The 18,834-nt window shown below is 35.7% G+C and overlaps 1 protein-coding gene across 2 annotated transcripts in view; it reads right to left on the bottom strand.

The window, feature by feature from the left end:
* The window catches only part of DPYD (dihydropyrimidine dehydrogenase), a 922,445-nt gene that overhangs the window by 441,148 nt on the left and 462,463 nt on the right, over positions 1-18,834 (bottom strand). Inside the window, exon 14 of one of the 2 annotated variants that reach the window (XM_059881513.1) lies at positions 6,097-7,607. Within the exon in view, the coding sequence (XP_059737496.1) occupies positions 7,575-7,607 (33 nt within the window). The 3' untranslated portion in view covers positions 6,097-7,574. 2 annotated transcript variants of the gene reach the window in all.

The following is an 18,834-nucleotide window of genomic DNA, read 5'->3' as shown; positions in this document are numbered from 1 at the left end:
GGCACAGAACAGAGAAACCAGGTTTTTCTCTTCACTTCCTTTGTTAATGGCACAAACATAAACAGCTGCAAAGTCAGAGATCCAGGAGTTGTTCTTACCTTGTCCCTCCCCATCGCTGGCTTCATGTGATCAGTCAGCAAGGCTGCTACTGTAGTTTCCTTTATATACACTAAATAAGTTGATATTACTCAGTCTACAGCCATGGGCCAATACCATTTCTTCCCTAATGGAAAGCTCCTATAAATTACATGAAATCTGGAAGCTCCTTGTCATGTTCCTCCCTATTCTAGCTTCAGTGCTCAAGCACAGTGCTTGCAAATAGAGTATTTGTTATAAGTATTTGTGGAGTGAATATATTGACCCTCCCACTCTTGCATGGCTATTTTCTAAAAACTGTCTGCCTGGTACTAGAGAAATCTTTCCCAGAAAACACATCTGATCTTGTCATTTTCACATGAAGTCCATCCGTTACCCTTTAAGAAAAAAAAAAATTATAAGCTCTTCCCCAATGAACAAATAAGGCCCTTTGTTACCTGATTCTAATTTAACTCTGCCTATTCTCACTATCGGAGAAGGCAATGGCATCCCACTCCAGTACTCTTGCCTGGAAAATCCCATGGATGGAGGAGCCTGGTAGGCTGCAGTCCATGGGGTCGCTAAGAGTCAGACATGACTGAGCGACTTCACTTTCACTTTTCACTTTCATGCATTGGAGAAGGAAATGGCAACCCACTCCAGTGTTCTTGCCTGGAGAATCCCAGGGACAGGGGAGCCTGATGGGCTGCCGTCTATGGGGTCGCACAGAGTCAGACACTACTGAAGCGACTTAGCAGCAGCAGCAGCATTCTCAATGTATCATCCCTGTGAGGAAGCTCAACCCTTACGTCTGCTTCTACTGGGCTTTCTCTCTCTACTTGACTTTGTACATGCTACTTATGCACTGCCTGTTCCCTCTTCTTCTGACAGTTACTATTCAGAACCCCTCTTAAATATCATCTCTTTTTCTAATGACATCCCTTTCTCCCAATCTTGGTCTAGTATTTTTCTGGTTCCCTTTTTCTACCTCTCTAAACATGCTTTACAAAGTGTGTGCATTGGATACCAGTGTATCTCACCAGCAGATGTTAAATTCCCTAAGAGCAAGGGTAGTGTCATAGTTCAACAATTTGTAATCCTTAAAAAATGAACAAAGAACTACAGAGATAATATAGTTCTAATAAAAATACAATGCTAAACGGGGAAATCTACTCAATGCTCTGTGGTGACCTAACTGGGAAGGAAATATAAAAAAGAGGGGGTACATGTATACGTATAACTAACTCACTTTGCTGTACAGCAGAAATGAACACAACATTGTAAAGCAACTAATGCCAATTAAAAATTTTAAAAATACAGTGTTGAGTACCAAATACATGGTTTGAGATTGCCCTATACCATCTACATGAACTTGAACAAAGCTGATAACTAATTAATTTGTGACTAATTCTCCTCATCTGTAAATGGGAGCTCTTAGACTGGAGTTATAGCTAAGGTAATTTTTTTTTAAACTCTCATGATCTGTGCTATTGTAACTAGACTGAGAAAATTACCAAATAGGGCAGCAAAAGCAGGGGAAAACATTTGATCCAGACTCCTAGAGTAATATTCTTTAATCTTGCTATCAAGAGTGTATTAAATGTTTCTCCTTAGGTGTCTAATTTTAAGTTGGGCTCATAATTTAGCTTGGAATATTTATTCATTCCCTTGAACTATATAAATGACCAAATAATAAGAGACTACTCTTTGAGTATATGACTTCCTGTAACAATATCTCCCACAGGCCAGAGGTCCATATGAACTGGCTATTTTTTACAGGGTGCCTTCCACCTTCCACCCTACACTCTTATTTTCAGACCTGCTCTCACTCTATGCCTCCAATGGAAGTGCATCAACCTTTCCTAATGACCATACTTTGAAGATCAAGAGAGAAGAATGAAAAATGGCAGCTATGTTAACAGCTAGTTATAATAATTAGCTGTCATGACGACACGTTATTAAGAATATTAATGCAATTATAAGGCCTTCATACTTTTACTATTTTAGTTACCAATTATATTGGGAGTCAATATCACAATAGAAAAAACTTCAAATTCATTCTGACGGCTGTAATAAAAAAAGACAATCAACAATGTTGATTAGTGTTGAAGATATTAGAGCCTTCACACACTGCTGGTGGGACTGCAAATTGGTAAAGCTATTTTGGAGAAAAGTTTGGTGATTCAATGAAACTTAAACATAGAGTCACCATATTACTCAGCAATTCTACTCCTAGGTATAGTCACAAGAAAATTGAATACATACATCCACTTAAAAACTTACACATAAGTGTTCAAGAAAACAGTACTTGTAATAGGCAAAAATAGTAGAAAAAATATTCTAAATATTCATGAACCAATGAATGGATAAACAAGATATTACTATATCCACAGAAAAGAACGTAGTTTGGATACATGCTACAACATGAACGATATATTGAAAATATTATGCTAGATAAAAGCAACTGGACACAAAAGGTAAAATATGTTTGATTTCATTTGTATAAAATGTTCAAAATAGGCAAATCCATGGAGAAAGAATGCATATTACTGGTCTCCAGGGACTGAGGGGTAGGAGGGGATAGGGAGCAATTGTTAACAGGTATAAAGGTTCTTTTCTGGAGTGATGGAAATGCTCTGAAATTAATTAGACAGTGGTGATAGTTATGCAATTCTGTGAGTACATTAAAAATAATAAAATCCATATTTTTAGAGTAAACTTTATGATGTATAAATTGTAAAAGAAAAATCTATAATGAAGTTGATAGCTAAGATTGCTAAATACTATATTTTTTACACTGATACTTTAATTTCAGAGATAAAACTTTCCAAATAATTAAAAAAGAAACTGTGATTACATAACACACACAAATATCTAGGCATATAAAATATACACAAATATTTTATATACTATATATATCTGTCAAAGTAAATATTATAAGTTCTCAGCAGATAACTACATGATATCAGGATATGTATAATTTATTCCTGTGTTAGCTATATATAAATGGAAACTATCTAGCTTTTGAAATAATAGAAAAAAAATTGAAATTTATATATAAACATAAACGAGGAACTTATTTTGAAGCTTGTGCTTTGTAAAAAGCGTTTTGTAAAACTTTACCTAGAATGATAGACAGATATACTTGATTTCTTTTTATGCAAACTTATCTCACTAACAATAAATAAATTTTTCATATTACTCTCTAAGGAATAAAATGAAAACCTGAGTAAATCAAAAAATAGAATGGTTGGCATTTGAAACACTGACCTCTATATGATTTTTCTCCCTAAAGATATCTAGTTTTAAATAAGCAATTTCAATGTTTAGCCTTGTATTCCTTTGGTAAATTCACTTTTCTTCTATCATGCATAATTTCTTTAAAAAGACTTCATAACCTAAGGTTCCATATGGAATGAATATGATTTTTCTTTATCCTTGAAATAAAGAATATTTTTATATCTTTTTTATATCTGTGACTTAATATTTTAAGGTATCAGTTTAAAACAGCTTGAAAAACATCTTTTTTGTTAAAGGAGTAAAATTATCATTTGTCATGCACTTCAGTTCAATCGTCAGTCGTGTCCGACTCTCTGCAAACCCATGGACTGCAGCATCTCAGGCTTCCCTGTCCATCACCAACACCCGGAGCTTACTCAAACTCATATCCATCAAGTCCGTGATGGTATCCAACCACTTCATCCTCTGTTGTCCCCTTCTCCTCGTACTTTCAGTATTTCCCAGCATCAGGGTCTTTTCCAATGAGTCTGTTCTTTGCATCAGGTGGCCAAAGTATTGGAGTTTCAGCTGCAGCATCAGACCTTCCAGTGAATACTCAGGACTGATTTCCTTTAGGATGGACTGGTTGTATCTCCTTGCAGTCCAAGGGACTCTTAAGAGTCCTCTCCAACACCACAGTCCAAAAGCATCAATTCTTCGGCTCTCAGCTTTCTTCACAGTCCAACTCTCACATCCATACATGACTAATGGAAAACCCATAGCTTTGACTAGACTGACCTTTGTTGGTAAAGTAATGTCTCTGGTTTTTAATATGCTGTCTAGGTTGGTCATAGCTTTTCTTCCAAAGAGCAAGGGTCTTTTAATTTCATGGCTGCAGTCACCATCTGCAGTGATTTTGGAGCCCCCCAAAATAAATAAAGTCTCTCACTGTTTCCATTGTTTCCCCATCTATTTGACCAGATGCCATGATCTTAATTTTCTGAATGTTGGGTTTTAAGCCAACTTTTAAACTCTCTTTTTTCACTTTCATCAAGAGACTCTTTAGTTCTTCTTCACTTTCTACCATAACGGGGTGTCATCTGCATATTTGAGGTTATTGATATTTCTCCCGGCAATCTTGATTCCAGCTTCTGCTTCATCCAGCCTGGCATTTCGTATGACATACTCTGCATATAAGTTAAATAAGCAGGGTGACAATATACGTACATACTCCTTTCCTGATTTGGAACAAGTCTGTTGTTCCATGTCCAATTCTAACTTGCTTCTTGACCTGCATACAGCTTTCTCAGGAGGCAGGTAAGGTGGTCTGGTATGCCCATCTGTTTCCGAATTTTCCACAGTTTGTTGTGATCCACACAGTCAAAGGCTTTGGCATAGACAATAACGTAGAAATAGATGTTTTTCTGGAACTCTCTTACTTTTTTAATGATCCAGCAGATGTTGGCAATTTGACCTCTGGTTCTTCTGCCTTTTCTAAATCCAGCTTGAACATCTGAAAGTTCACGGTTCATGTAATGTTGAAGCCTGGCTTGGAGAATTTTGAGCATTACTTTGCTAGCGTGTGAGATGAATATAATTGTGTGGTAGTCTGATCATTCTTTGGCATTGCTTTTGAGATTGGAATAAAAACTGACCTTTTCCAGTCATGTGGCCACTGCCGAGTTCTCCAAATTTGTTGGCATATTGAGTGCAGCACTTTCACAGCATCATGTTTTAGGATTTGAAATAGGTCAAATGGAATTACATCACCTCCACTAGCTTTGTTTATAGTGATACTTCCTAATGCATTTGTGATGCATGTAACTTCAAAGTTAATTTTAATTCAAAGATTTTTTCAGAGTATATAAGGTATATTTCTTTCTATTTAAACATATAGCATAAACACAACTTCAAATCCTCCATGGAAAACAGCGAGAATAAAAACATACACAGATGCATGAAAGTGAAAGTGAAGTCACTCAGTCGTGTCTGACTCTTTGCGACCCCATGGACTGTAGGCTACCATGCTCCTCCGTCCATTGGATTTTCCAGTCAAGGGTACTGGAGTGGGTTGCCATTTCCTTCTCCAGAGGATTAGGCAGATGCTTTACCATCTGAGCCATCAGAATCAGATGCATACATGTGGTTTGTTTGCTAATAAATCAGGAAAAGAAATGTTGACACTATAATTTAATCAAGGGCTTCTTATCTTTCAAAAATCTAGTTTTGAAACACTTAAATTTTATCTTTCTTTATTAACATAAAAGTATAAATACAAGATTTATTGTGCATCTGTGATCTTTTGCTTCAAATGCAACCTAATGTTCTATTCAAAAATCTTATTTCAAAATCCTTTAAGAAGTTGGAATCTAGAGGCAAATGGCAGAAGCAATCATTTGCTTCAGGTCTCCTTTAAAGGCGAGATATATATATACCTCACTTCATTTATAAAGGGCCTATATTTTTCAAAGCATTAGTTTAATTTACTTACAAGGAGAATTTTCATGTTTATATTTAAACCATAGATAACTTTCTGAAATGAAGTTATATTTCCTCAGCTATAAAGAACAATAGCAACAAAATCCATTTTTAGATCTTTTATTTTTAAAGTACTAAAATTTTTTGTAACTCCTCCAGCACTACTCACATGCATTTAGAAATGAAATACATATAATTTAATATTAGACTATTCTGTTCTTACGTTTTACTAAATTTAAGCAAAATTCATTTGAATGGTAAAATTGCATAAATAGTAAAACTGAAATTCTCCCATTACAAATAATATTTTTCATTTCTTTAAAGCATTATTCAAACTTGTATCTGTAGCATGTCTACTATTTTATGGTTCTTGGTGATGCATAAATGAAATATTAAATAATTCACCCAAGATTCAATTCCAAATCTTCCATCAGTCATATTTGCTATTTTTTATGTTATCATAAAGAGGCAGTTTTTTCCTTAGACACGTGGGATTTTTTTTTGGCACATGATACCAAATAACATATGTTAAAAGGAGGAACTGTAAAAACACAATGTGTACATTAATATAATGTGATAGAGTGTATCAGAGCTGATAACTTCCAGGCAAGCAGCATATTTACATGTTGAAGCACATTTTAAGCCTTCCTTTACTCACATAATTTAGGTTTCAAATATATTTCTCAATTGCTCACTGTAGAATAGCTGCAGAACTGAAACAAAACTTTCATTTAAAAATGAAAGCCCTTTTGTTTCCACAAAATCCTTATTCTGTCATCCACTGGCAGTGAGTTTTCCAGTCGTGTTCTCTGCCAGTCCTTACCAGTTTGCCAATTACACAAGCTGCTTCCCAGACATCAGACACAAATTCCACAAGACTGCTGTGCAAGCGTACCCTAATTAACCATCAGCTTAATTAGACAATTTACTGTGTAATTAGCAGGCAATTAGTCAACACCTCTCAGATCTTATTGACTGCTGTGACAGCCTTTCCGTCTCTCCACATTCCAATACACAACAGCAACCATGTTTCTAGCACTCCTCAACCTACTATGACAGGGTTCTGGATGGAGAAGTGGGTCATATTATGTAACAAAGGAAAAAATCAATACGTAGTCTGTCCAATTATTGAATTGTTTATAAACTTGTCTTTTATTTAATACTGGAAGTTCAATATTAAAGATATTTAAGTACCCACTCCAAAAATGGTTTTAGAGCCAACTTCTTACATCTTATTTCATGTTTTAATGTAAAACTGTAAATCACATGTACTGTGAATTATGCTCCATGATTGACTATGCCTGTAATAATTTGAGTGAATTTTCTGCTCTGTGTGTAAGAGAACTACTCGATTAAATCCCATTAATGTTAATAACAGTCACAGACACAAACCCCACACATATTAACAGAACGTATTCTAGAGTTGGGAAGCATTTCCTAGTTCTCAGTTAATTATGAACAGGTTCAGAAATCAGGAAGTAATCATATCTTGGTGTTTTAACATTTACATTAACACTTACTAAGTTTTACATGAAAAAGCATTTTTAAAAATGTTTTTCTCTGAGCCCATGTGTATGTCACATAACATCCACTGCTCTTTGCAGGGCAATTTCTGACCCTTCTAAAAGACTTTCCCATTTCTGGGGATTTTATGATTAGAAACTAGTGGGATTCCAACAGCCATAAGAAACAACAATTCTTTACCTTTTTTCTTTTCAGAAACATTAAAGATGAAGTTTTGGGGATGATTTAAAAGTCACAAAATCCAGTGAGCCAACTTCATTCTCACCTATGGCTTTTCACTAATTGTTCTTCTTGCCTAGAACTTTTGGGCCCTTACATTCAAAAAAAAAAAAAAGAAAGAAAGAAAGAGAAAACCATTGCTAATGGGAAAATGTAAATAATATAGAAAAAAATTTGACATAATAAGTACATTCGCTTAATTGGTAAAAGTAGAATGAGATGAGGTCTGAGAGACAGGCAGAACCTATATGATAAAGTGATCTGTACAAGAATTTTGGATCTTAGTTAAGAGCTATGAAAGCCATTAGACTGTTTTAAGCAAAAGAGTGGCGTGGTGTGACTTAGGTTGTAAGAAACCAGTTAGACTACAGTACGGAGGAGACCATTTAGCCGATGGTAGGCAGGCTGGCATGCAGGAAAGGCAGGAGCAGAAGCAGACAGGCTCTTGTAGGAAACTGGAATAGTATTTCTGTGAGAACTCATGGTGGCTCAGATGTGGGTAATACTACTGGAGATAACTCCTTCAAGGAGATGGGCAAAATTACAGTGATTTTCTATGCTTTAATAAATGGTTACATAACTATTATAATGTTTTAGTTTGGCTTGCAGATGGTAATAATATTTGCAACTCTTACTGACATGGTGTTTCACATGTTACAAATCATTTTTTATGTCTACTTTTTTTTTTAATTCAAACTGAGCTTCATTAGAAAACCATAAAAAAGGGAAAACAAAGGCTTTGCTGAAAACTGACTAACTGCAAGGTACTCTAGAATGCTCCCACTGACCCTTCCTTCCTCTCCTTCACTTGGGCCCAGACTTACACTGCTGTCTTACAGCTCTCCCAGTCTTCTCTGCCTTCATTCATATTTTCTCTCACAGGTATTTCACCTAATAACTTTCTAACACATTTAATCCCATCTCAGCAACTCTTTTGTGGAAGATCTGGACTAAAACAATTCTGATGGCATGTTAAACAGAAATAATCAATTAAGTGACAACCTCAGCATCTAGAAAAATTTCTCAATATGAAAGAAATTTTGTAAAATTTAAGAAATTTTTGTAATTTATTTTCACATAATTAATATCATAAAATGTCACACATTTTTCACATAATTTAAATTTGGCATAGACTTTAGTAATGCAACTGTGTTGAAATACAAATTTTGCTTGAGATCTTAAGGGGAATTGAAATAAATTACAAAACTAAATTCCCGTTGAGTAAATTTCCAAATAGGTGACAAAATTCTGCTTAAGGAATCCTTATGCCCTTCACCTTCAACAGAATACAAAAGCATTCTGGAAATTATAAAATTATTTCTTTGGAGGACATTAATGGTGTGTTTTGAGTCTCATTGCCATACCAAACTCCAAGAGAGTAGTTAAAAAGAGACCCTCATAACACTTGATATGTGTTCCCTGCAATTTTATTTCCCTTTTGAAGGGTGAAAACACAATGCATGGTGCCCGACTCTGATATGTCTGAAGGGTAAAGCCTGAGTTGCCTGTTACAGAAAGAGGAGCTAGAGGAGATGCAACTGTACCTTGACCAGTCTGTACTCCTAGAATTTGTCAGGGCAAAGGCAATATGGACCAGTTTAGGAACCCTATAAAATAAGGCTTAAGTTCTATTCAATAGGGACACCTAGAGAGGCAAAGAGGTCTCAGCAGAGAAAAGTTAATGAACCCAATGGGCTCCCAGGAGTTGTGCAGGGAGTAAGCAATAACCAAAGACTCAAAGAACCATTGCTGTGCTGTGCTTAGTCACTCAGTCATGTCTGATTCTCTGTGATCCCATGGACTGGGACCTGCCAAGCTCCTCTGTCCATGGGGATTCTCCAGGCAAGAATAGTGGAATGGGTTGCCATGCCCTCCTCCAGGGGATCTTCCTAACCCAGGGATCGAACCCAGGTCTCCCACACTGCAGCAAATTCTTCACCGTCTGAGCCACCCGGGAAGCCCCAAAAGAACCATGGGGGAGAGTATTATTCCCTAATGACTGGAGGAATTTTTGTTGAACCCATGTGAGCCTAAAAAAGTATGAGTCCTAAAGAAGAATAATATAGATGTAAAAATTCTATTTATCCAAGAAAATAAAATTATTCATCATGAAGTGAAAGTGAAAAGTGAAAGTCAAAATCACTCAGCCGTGTCCAACTCTTTGTGACTCCATGGACTGTATAGTCCAGGCCAGAATGCTGGAGTGGGCAGCCTTTCCCTTCTCCAGGGGACCTTTCCAACCCTGGGATCAAACCCACGTCTCCCACATTGCAGGTGGATTCTTTACCAGCTGAGCTACAAGAGAAGCCCATCGTGAAGTAGTGACATTTAAAAATTTATTCTTCACAATAATGCTTAATACTATGTTAAATTCTAAAACATATTAGACTAGGGAAATAGTCAATAAGTAGGTACTTTCCAACCCCTTCAATTGGAGCTGCCTTCCAGAGGCTTACGTTTAAGAAAGGAAAAAAGGAACAAAAAAGAATCCATTCTATCTTATTTAATAAATCAATTTTATCAATTAAGTAAAATTTTATAAATGTTTAAAGAATGTAGAGAAGATAATTGGTCAACACAGTGACAGAGGACTTGCATCATCACTGGCCTTTAAATATTAGAATAGGAGAAGAAGTCTTTGTAAGGAGAAATGGTAAAATTAAAGTGTAGATAATGGAAACATAAATCCCTTGACTAGAATGGATTACTCAGAAAAGAGAGACTTTGTCTGTTTGGGAGGGGAAGTGGAAGTGATCACTGAAATGGTGAATGGAAGTTACATCATGATTAATAGTGACTTCCAAACTGAATTACACAATTCCTCTGCTTTAAAACCCCTTCAGGTCCCTGTTGTCTATACAATCACATTTAAATTCACAGCACAACCGGCCTTTCCCATAGTCACCACAGCTACTTATACCACCTTGCAAAACATGCTGAATCTCACTTAAGATTCAGCTGCTGAAACTTAAATATGCTTGGCACACTCAAGACCATGGATGTCCATGTGCTATTCCTTCTGCCTAAAATAAAGATACAGCTCAAATGTGAAGTCAGTTTTCTTTTTAAAAAAGTAAAATCCTTATTTTGAAGTCACATTTTTAGTCTAATAATCTCTGCTGTCTGGTGTCAACATTTAGTCCTGCATCTTTGGTGCATATTCTGAACGAGTTTAAATTTTCTAGAGCAAAACCATTTACACACACATATACTCAGAGAGGCATACTATATGAATGGCCAGTGCCTAACAAATGTATGCTGAGTGAATAAGATAAAAAAAAAAAAAAAAAGTGTATATAAAGACAATTAACAGCAGCTCTCAGAATACATCTAGTCTAGTCCATATACCTAAAAGTGACACTCATGACACTTTTAGATAAATTTTAACTTTAATAGAGGGTGAATTTGGCAGAAACTAATGATAAATTGTTCCAAACATATGGGATATTGTGCGAAAACGTGCAAATGAATAAGCAGAGCAGGATAAAAAGGCCACTGGACTTAGCTGAAATGAAAGAAGCAGATGGGGAAGTTGGGTAAGTAAAGGTAAGTGATATATAAAGAGAAAGTGTTGCTGAATGTTTCTCTAAAAAAGCAGCTACTTCCTTAAGCATGTAGTGACACCTTATTTCAGAAATAGTGGTGACTATGAAGCAGTGAATACTGAATATAAAGCCCATTACAAGTCATCTAAGAAAAAGAAGCATAAATACAACTACAATTTAAAACTGAACAAATTCTTATAAAATAACAAAATAGCCAATGCAGGCATGTTTTTTAAAAAAAATTTGAAAGTGAGGTAACCACTGGGCTTTTATATTTAAAGTTTTGTTTTAAATGAATGATTCTTTACTGGAAAATTACATGGATGGAGGAGCCTGGCTGGCTACAGTCCATGGGTTTGCAAAGAGCTGGACATGACTGAACAACTAACATACTTAAATGAAGGATAAAGAGTATCCATATGTAGTGTGACTAGCCTCTTGTTAAAAATCAAGAAAGAAAATACAAATCCAAGGACGGTATTATGGAATTCAAGTTATCTTAACTTTAACCAAGACTGTATCATTCAAATATATCTAGAATATGGATATTTTTCAGCTAGTTAAATTTAAAATCTGCAATTGAGATTGAGACAGGAGGGACATGAAATCAGTTTCCCAACAGCAGGATTATACTTTGAGACAATTTCCATTAGCCATAATTATGAGAATTTTCCATTAACCTTGATGCCATTTGCTTAAAAAAAAAAGGAACTGAATAAGAGGTATTTTTCCACTACGTTAGGTTCTGCTACTAGCTAACTCAGATCAAAATTGTACACGTCAATTTATATTATTAAAAAACTTATTTGAGTCTCACTTTAACCATTCTACCAAAATGATTAACTAATTAACAAGTGTAAAATCACAGTCTGAAATGGAAAAAAGGTGGAAAAAAGACGTAATTATATTGGAAAATTGATTGGTCTCCATAGTCAGATGGCCCAAATGGTGATATAGAAAGTAAAAACAAAAAATTGAGAACACCTTAAATAACTTTAATAATGCACCAGGTTAAAAATACTACTTAGGTTACAATTGAAAGATTTATGCTTAAAATTAGAAGTATGTGTTTAATCTGTTTAGAAACATCACAATCTATATATTCTCTTGAATAAACTAAGCCTGGCATACATGACATGCTTGAAAATTATTCATTTAGAACTTTGGTCTAACTTGCAAGATTTAGCTTCATCACTGCAAGTGTAAACAATAATGGGCATGCAATATTCTTTTGTTGTTAGAGAAATCAAGGTTATATCAGAGGAGAGCTTGCTAAATTGTCTTGAAGTGAACACTTGGATGAAAATCTCTCATAGGACTACTACATGTGGACTGCAGCCTTTAAGAAAACGTATTCTTTATAATCCGAGGATGCATAAATTTTACAAATTGTAAATTCGGTCAAATTTATGAATATAATTCATCTAAATAACAAAGGGCTTCCCTCATAGCTCCATCCATCGGATTTTCCAGGCAAGGGTACTGGAGTGGGTGGCCATTTCCTTCTCCAATGGGGTCGCAAAGAGTCAGACAAGACTGTGTGACTTCACTTCAATTCCCTCATACCTCAGTTGGTAAAGAAACTGCCTGCAATGCAGGAGACCCTGGTTCTATTCCTGGGTCAGGAAGATCTGCTGGAGAAGGAATAAGCTACCCACTCCAGTGTTTTTGGGCTTCGCTTGTGGCTCAGCTGGTAAAGAATCCGCCTGCAATGAGGGAGACCTGGGTTCGATCCCTGGGTTGACTAACCATGTGAAAATCAAACTGTTACTACACAGAAATCATTGATGGTTTTAGCATGCTAAAAGTTTCCCAGATGAAAAGTTTATATTGAATGTGCTTAAATAATTTTAAGTCCTTATTTAATGTATAGATATATATTAGGAAAGCAATACCATACAGTAAAAACAAATTACTTATGTACTAAATTTAAAGCCAGAACTACAGCAGTGAAAATAATGCAGTGAACTGTGGTTCATTTATTGTTTCACAGATTTTCATGATAAGGAAATTTAGAAATGCAATAATAAAAAAATACTGGTTTTGATATAATCTTTTACAAACACAGATCTTCATTGCTCATAAGACTTTCCAAAAGGAGTTATAAGAGTATATTGTGATTTTCTGTATTGTAATCCAAAGAGAATTAGCTAGGCACTAAAATATTATTGTGAAACTTATTTGTAAAATTCCCCTTAACAATGTTAAAGATTATTTTCAGTATTTATAGTCCTGACAGTGTTAGTCCTAATTTTTGTCTGGTTGATAGGTGCTAGCAATTTGTGCAAATGCCAGCAACTTCCTCTCAATTAAGATAATGTGGATTGAAACAAGATTCTGGAAATCCACATGGGAGAACAGACAACTGACATGGTAAAAAGTGTGCAAACCTTATTATGGGAAGGAAAACAGGACTATTTAGAAAGAGAAAAGAAAAGACTTGTGGATAGGACATGAGAGCTGTCTCCAAGTAACTGAAGAGCTGTCATGTGGAATTGTGGTTTAAATTAGAAGCCTATAATTATTCATTCATCTAACAAGTATGCATTGCGTCCTTCTTATCTGCCAGACATGGTTCTTGGCACTGGGCATACAGTAGCGAGCAAGAAAGATAACATCTCTCTTCTTATGAAGCTTACTTCAAATGGCTAAAACAGAAAGTAGACACATAAATAAATGATTAAGAACATGGTAATTTCATATGGTGACAAGCACAGTGAAGAAAGAACAACCAAGGAAATGTGGGACAGACAGAATGAGATTTGAGTGGTCAGCAAAGAATTCCCTGAGGAAATTTTTCATGTGAAAACGGAAAGAGAAGCAAGAGCAGTTGTATAAAGACGTGAAGGCAGAGCAAACACAAGGAAAACAGCCCTCAGAAATGGAGGAGCTGACCATGTTAGAGGGCAGGAAGGAAGGACAGTATGGTTGGAGAAGGATGGTGCAGGAAGACTGGCTTTTCATGAAAATGGATTCCCAGAGGTTTTTAATCAATCTGTCTCTCCCCCACCAGGGCCACCTCTCAAGAACCAAAGTAGACATAAACTCCTCAGTGCCACTTTGCTTGAAGCAAGGGGTGGGAGACGCTCAGTGCACCTGTTCAAATGAACTCCAAATGCTGGTGGAGACAAACTGCCTTCATTTTTAGACATGAATTTATCCAGAGAGGATATTAGAGAAAAGAGTCTGGATTTGTATCAAATAGATGGGGGTTCAAAACAAGGCATGGCAGATCTAAACCGCTGAGTGAGAGAAGCCACACCTATGCTCCTGGGTCCTGTTTGAGGACCCAAGAACATGAATGAAGCCGTCAGGGACCAGTCAGCCACCAAGAAGGGTGTCAGACAGAACAAGTAACGTATCACGTGGGGCAAAAAGAAGCTTACCCAACTGAGCCTTGACCAGATTACCAAACTATAGCATCAAGAGCAGATTATTTGTTGTTTTAAGCCACTAAATTATGGGGCAGTTTGATATATAGCAATAAATAAGTGAGACAGAAATGCTTGCTAGTCTAAAACATGTGGCAATGGATTTCAGATTGAAGGCAGGCAGAAACCTCTCTTGAAAACTCAAGAATAGTCTGCTAGTAAAGTCTGGAAGAATGCTAGTGGAAGCTGGGAATGCAGTGTGAAAACTGTTATTGGCGACTGGGAAAAGAGTGGACTGTATTATGTAGTGACAGAACAATTGGCAAGAATGTCACTGGTGATAATTCAAAAGACAGAAAATGTACATAATGCATTTGTGGATCTGACTAAAGATATCTCTAGACAGAATGCTTTAAGTGTTTGTTGAGTGTTTCTTCCCAAGTATAATAAGGTACAGTAATAGAGAAAAAGAGCCAAAAAGGATATATTTGATTGCTAGAGTAAAGCAGATGAGCAAATGAGACTAGCACTTGCTGGGTTGGAAAATAAAGCTATTATTTATACTTTATCTCTCCTGGAAGAAGATTTTCAAACTAAGAAATGACTGTAGGGTAAAGACTGCATCAAGAGCTTTTCTATATGATACTTCGTTAGAACCTTACAAAGATTTTGCAGGAGTCCTAGTGGATTCTTCCAAGTAGACAGTATCGATTCTAAGCATCTCTAGGACGCTGTCATAGCAGCAACACATATTCAAAATGGAGAGAAGTCTGTCTCAAATAATTATGGATGTGGCTCTGGGGCATGATTTGAAAGGTTTTTAAGAGAGTTTTTGGTGACATCACTATGATCTAGGATTAAAATGGATAATTCAAAATAAAGGAAAGAATAAGAATTCCTAACTTTCTATGGGCAGAAATATTCTGAAAAGGCTACTCAACTGCCAACATGGGCCATGATTGGTCCTTTCTAAACAAAAGAAAACAAAACAAAACTCAGAAGACAGAATCAACAGTCCAGAAGGTAGGGCCAATAATGGATAGGACAATGGATTAGGGAACCACTACTTGGGAGTAGAATGAGCTTCACCGGTGGTGCTAGTGGTAAAGAATCTGCCTGCAATGCAGGAGACCTGGATTCGATCCCTGGGTCAGGAAGATCCCCTGGAGAAGGCAATGGCAACCCATTCCAGTATTCTTACCTGGAGAATCCCATGGACATAGGATCCTGGCAGGCTACAGTCCATAGTGTTGCAAAGAGTTGGACACAACTGAAGCGACTTAGCATGCATGCATTCAAGAAATAGGTAAATACCATCTGCTCAATGGTGGGAAAAACAGCAAAATCAAATCACAAAGCTGCATACATGCAGCATGGAAGGATTATTGCAACTGTCTTTATAAATACACTACCTACAGCATGTGTATTGCATCTTGTAACTTGTTTTGTCCCAGAGTGTACAGTGGAAGTGACAATGTGTGACTGGGGTCTCGGTCTCAATGGACCTTGAAGCTTCCACTCTTGCCTTCTTAGAACACCAAGAGGAAAGAGACATTATGAAGAGATGGATGGGGGCCAGCCATCTCAGCAATTACAGCAACTTCAACTAGACACATGAGTGGAGGCACCATGCCAGTCCCCAGGCATCCCTCCAATTGACTGCAAAGGCATGAATGAGCCCAGCAGACACCATGTGATGCAGAAGAACTTCCCATATGAGCTCAGCCAAACTGTGTGTGTATGTGTGTGTGCTCAGTCATGTCTGACCCTTTGCAACTCCAGGGACTGTGGCTCACCAGGCTCCTCTATCCATCAAATTTCCCAGGCAAGAATACGGGTATGGGTTGCCATTTCCTACTCCAGGGAATATTCTCAATCCAGGGATCAAATCTGTGTCTCCTGCATCCCTTGCACTGGCAGGCAGATTCTTTACCACTGGGCCACCTGGGAAGCTCCTTCAACCAAACTACCAGTGTCGTAGTTTAACTGAGTGAAAAAGCAATTGTTCCAAGGCCTTGGCACGTTATTTAACTTTCTCAGACTATTATAGTTGATCCTTGAACAGTGCAAATTTGAACTACACAGTCCACTTCTTTGCAGATTTTTTTTTTCAGTAATTAAGTACTATATGGGCCCATGGTTGGTCCAATCTGCAGATGTGGAATCACAAATACAGAGAGTTGAACTATAAAGTTATAAGCAGATTTTCAACTTTGTAGGGAGTCAGTGCTCCTATTACCCATGGCGTTCAAATTTACTATCTTATAGAGATATTATGAAGATTCAATGAATAACTTATGAACAATATTTGGCAATGTCCATGTCCATACATTCTAAGTACTCAATAAATGGTAGTTAGTAATATGTATAAAAATAATAATCATAATAATGACCTCCAATTTCAAACAATAAGTTCAAGACAGTGATACAGAAGCAACCTTGAACAGAGACTAGAATTGCCCAGGTCAAATTTCTTTTCCCTAGATGGCACTACATTTCCATACTTATTAGCCTTTCTCTAGGGTATTTATTTACTTGGAAGAAGAAAAAAAAAACCACCATATTTTAAAATCAACAATTCATTTATGTTAATAAGTTAGATTAATTTATGTCATGATGTCTCCGAGGGCAGAACTATAAAACATGGATGCAACTTGTGAGAAGGCTGATTTGGGGACAATGAATGAAATATATTTCTAAACTAGATCTTTCTATGCCTATAGCTGGCTGCATTGCCTTAAAGATCTAGCATGTTCTATCACTAAAAGTATTCAAGAACAGGCTACATTTTTTTTTCATCAGGGCTCTTCACACATGAACTTAGATAATTCAGCCAGGTAATTTTTATTCCCCTTGCTGATACTGTGTGATACTTACACTGTTTTCTAAAAAATTCTCTGTATTTTTAAAGGCTTAGTCAACAACCTAAAACTTAATATGCAGTCTATGCACTTAGAAATTCCACTGACATTTTCATTTTTAGACATATAAACATAAACTATAAAAGCAACCTAGGATATGAAAATTTTAAATTGGCCTTTTCTCCCTTGATTGAGATCAATACTCAGAACAATCAATTTTTTTGTGTTAACTATCTGTTTATGTGGCTAGAAAAAAAAATAAGCTCAATATGCTCTTGCCAAGAAATCTATGTATTCATTTACTAATTCATTTATCCAAAGAATATTTATGAAACATTTATCAAACTCTTCCTATACACTCAGCATTGTGCTGTGTGGTATAAGACTATTTTATGGCAACAGTTACAATCAATACTTTGATGCCAAAGAAATAATGAAGAACCTTAAATATTTCTCAGATTTTAGTTTTCAGTATTTTATGTTGAGAGAAACTCATTATTTGTATATCTATTTACCTAATTATTTGATACTTAAAAAATAAAATATATGCATTTGAGATATTAAAAAAATCAATCACAAGTGTACTGTAATATATATATATATAGGTATGTGTGTGTGTGTATATGTGTGTGTGTGTATGTGTATATATATATATATATATATATATATATATATAGCTTATAAATGAACAGAACTTCTGCTTAGGTTTGAATTTGATTTATTATAGTGGTAAACCCTTCTGAGTTTATCTGTGTAGTAAAGATATATACACCCTGCAGTTAGATATTATATATTTGAAGTATATAATATATTGCTACCTAAGAGAAATAAATAAAATAAAATTAACAAAACCAAAACACGTTTTCTATTTTCTATCAGTATAATGCAAACACAGGTAAGGAGGTTATTTTATATGAAATATTAACAACATCTAATATTGCCAGTTAAAGCATTACATCAGTTTGTCGTGAGAGTTTGGCTTTAATTAAACTTGACCAATTGATTTCTTTCCTACCTTTTTAAACTTGAACTCAATATATATTTATATTAAAATATTATAATTATATTTTAAATATCATTTTATAGTGATATTTCCAATATTGTCTTTATAAACAGGACTTCAAGAAAAGCAATCTAGGTATTTTAGGAAACTCTAAGCAACTCTGATTTGGGAAGGAAGAATATAGTTAATAAAAGCCAACTTTTATGCTATTTAACACAAAAGCAAACACAGGTCTTTGTTATATTTAACATTAAAAGACTGATCATTTGCCTCTCTAAAGAAAGCACATACAGCCTCTATACAGACTGCACAGTAAAGAATAATAATATTTCTGTTTACTGAGATATCAATTGGCATTTCACTGTAAGTCAATGGTCTATCATTGCTATAGCATATTAGACCTCAATCTGGTATCTACAAATGTCAAGAGTATATATATAAATATATAGGATGAAAGTCAAAGCATGTTCCAAATGCTCCAAAAATTAAAAAAAAAAAGGGAAACAAAGTTCACCTAAACACGCTTGCTATAGAAATCA

Source organism: Bos taurus, chromosome 3 (genome assembly GCF_002263795.3).
Source record: "Bos taurus isolate L1 Dominette 01449 registration number 42190680 breed Hereford chromosome 3, ARS-UCD2.0, whole genome shotgun sequence".
Classification (NCBI taxonomy): domain Eukaryota; kingdom Metazoa; phylum Chordata; class Mammalia; order Artiodactyla; family Bovidae; genus Bos; species Bos taurus.
This window is presented reverse-complemented; position numbering and strand designations above follow the sequence as displayed.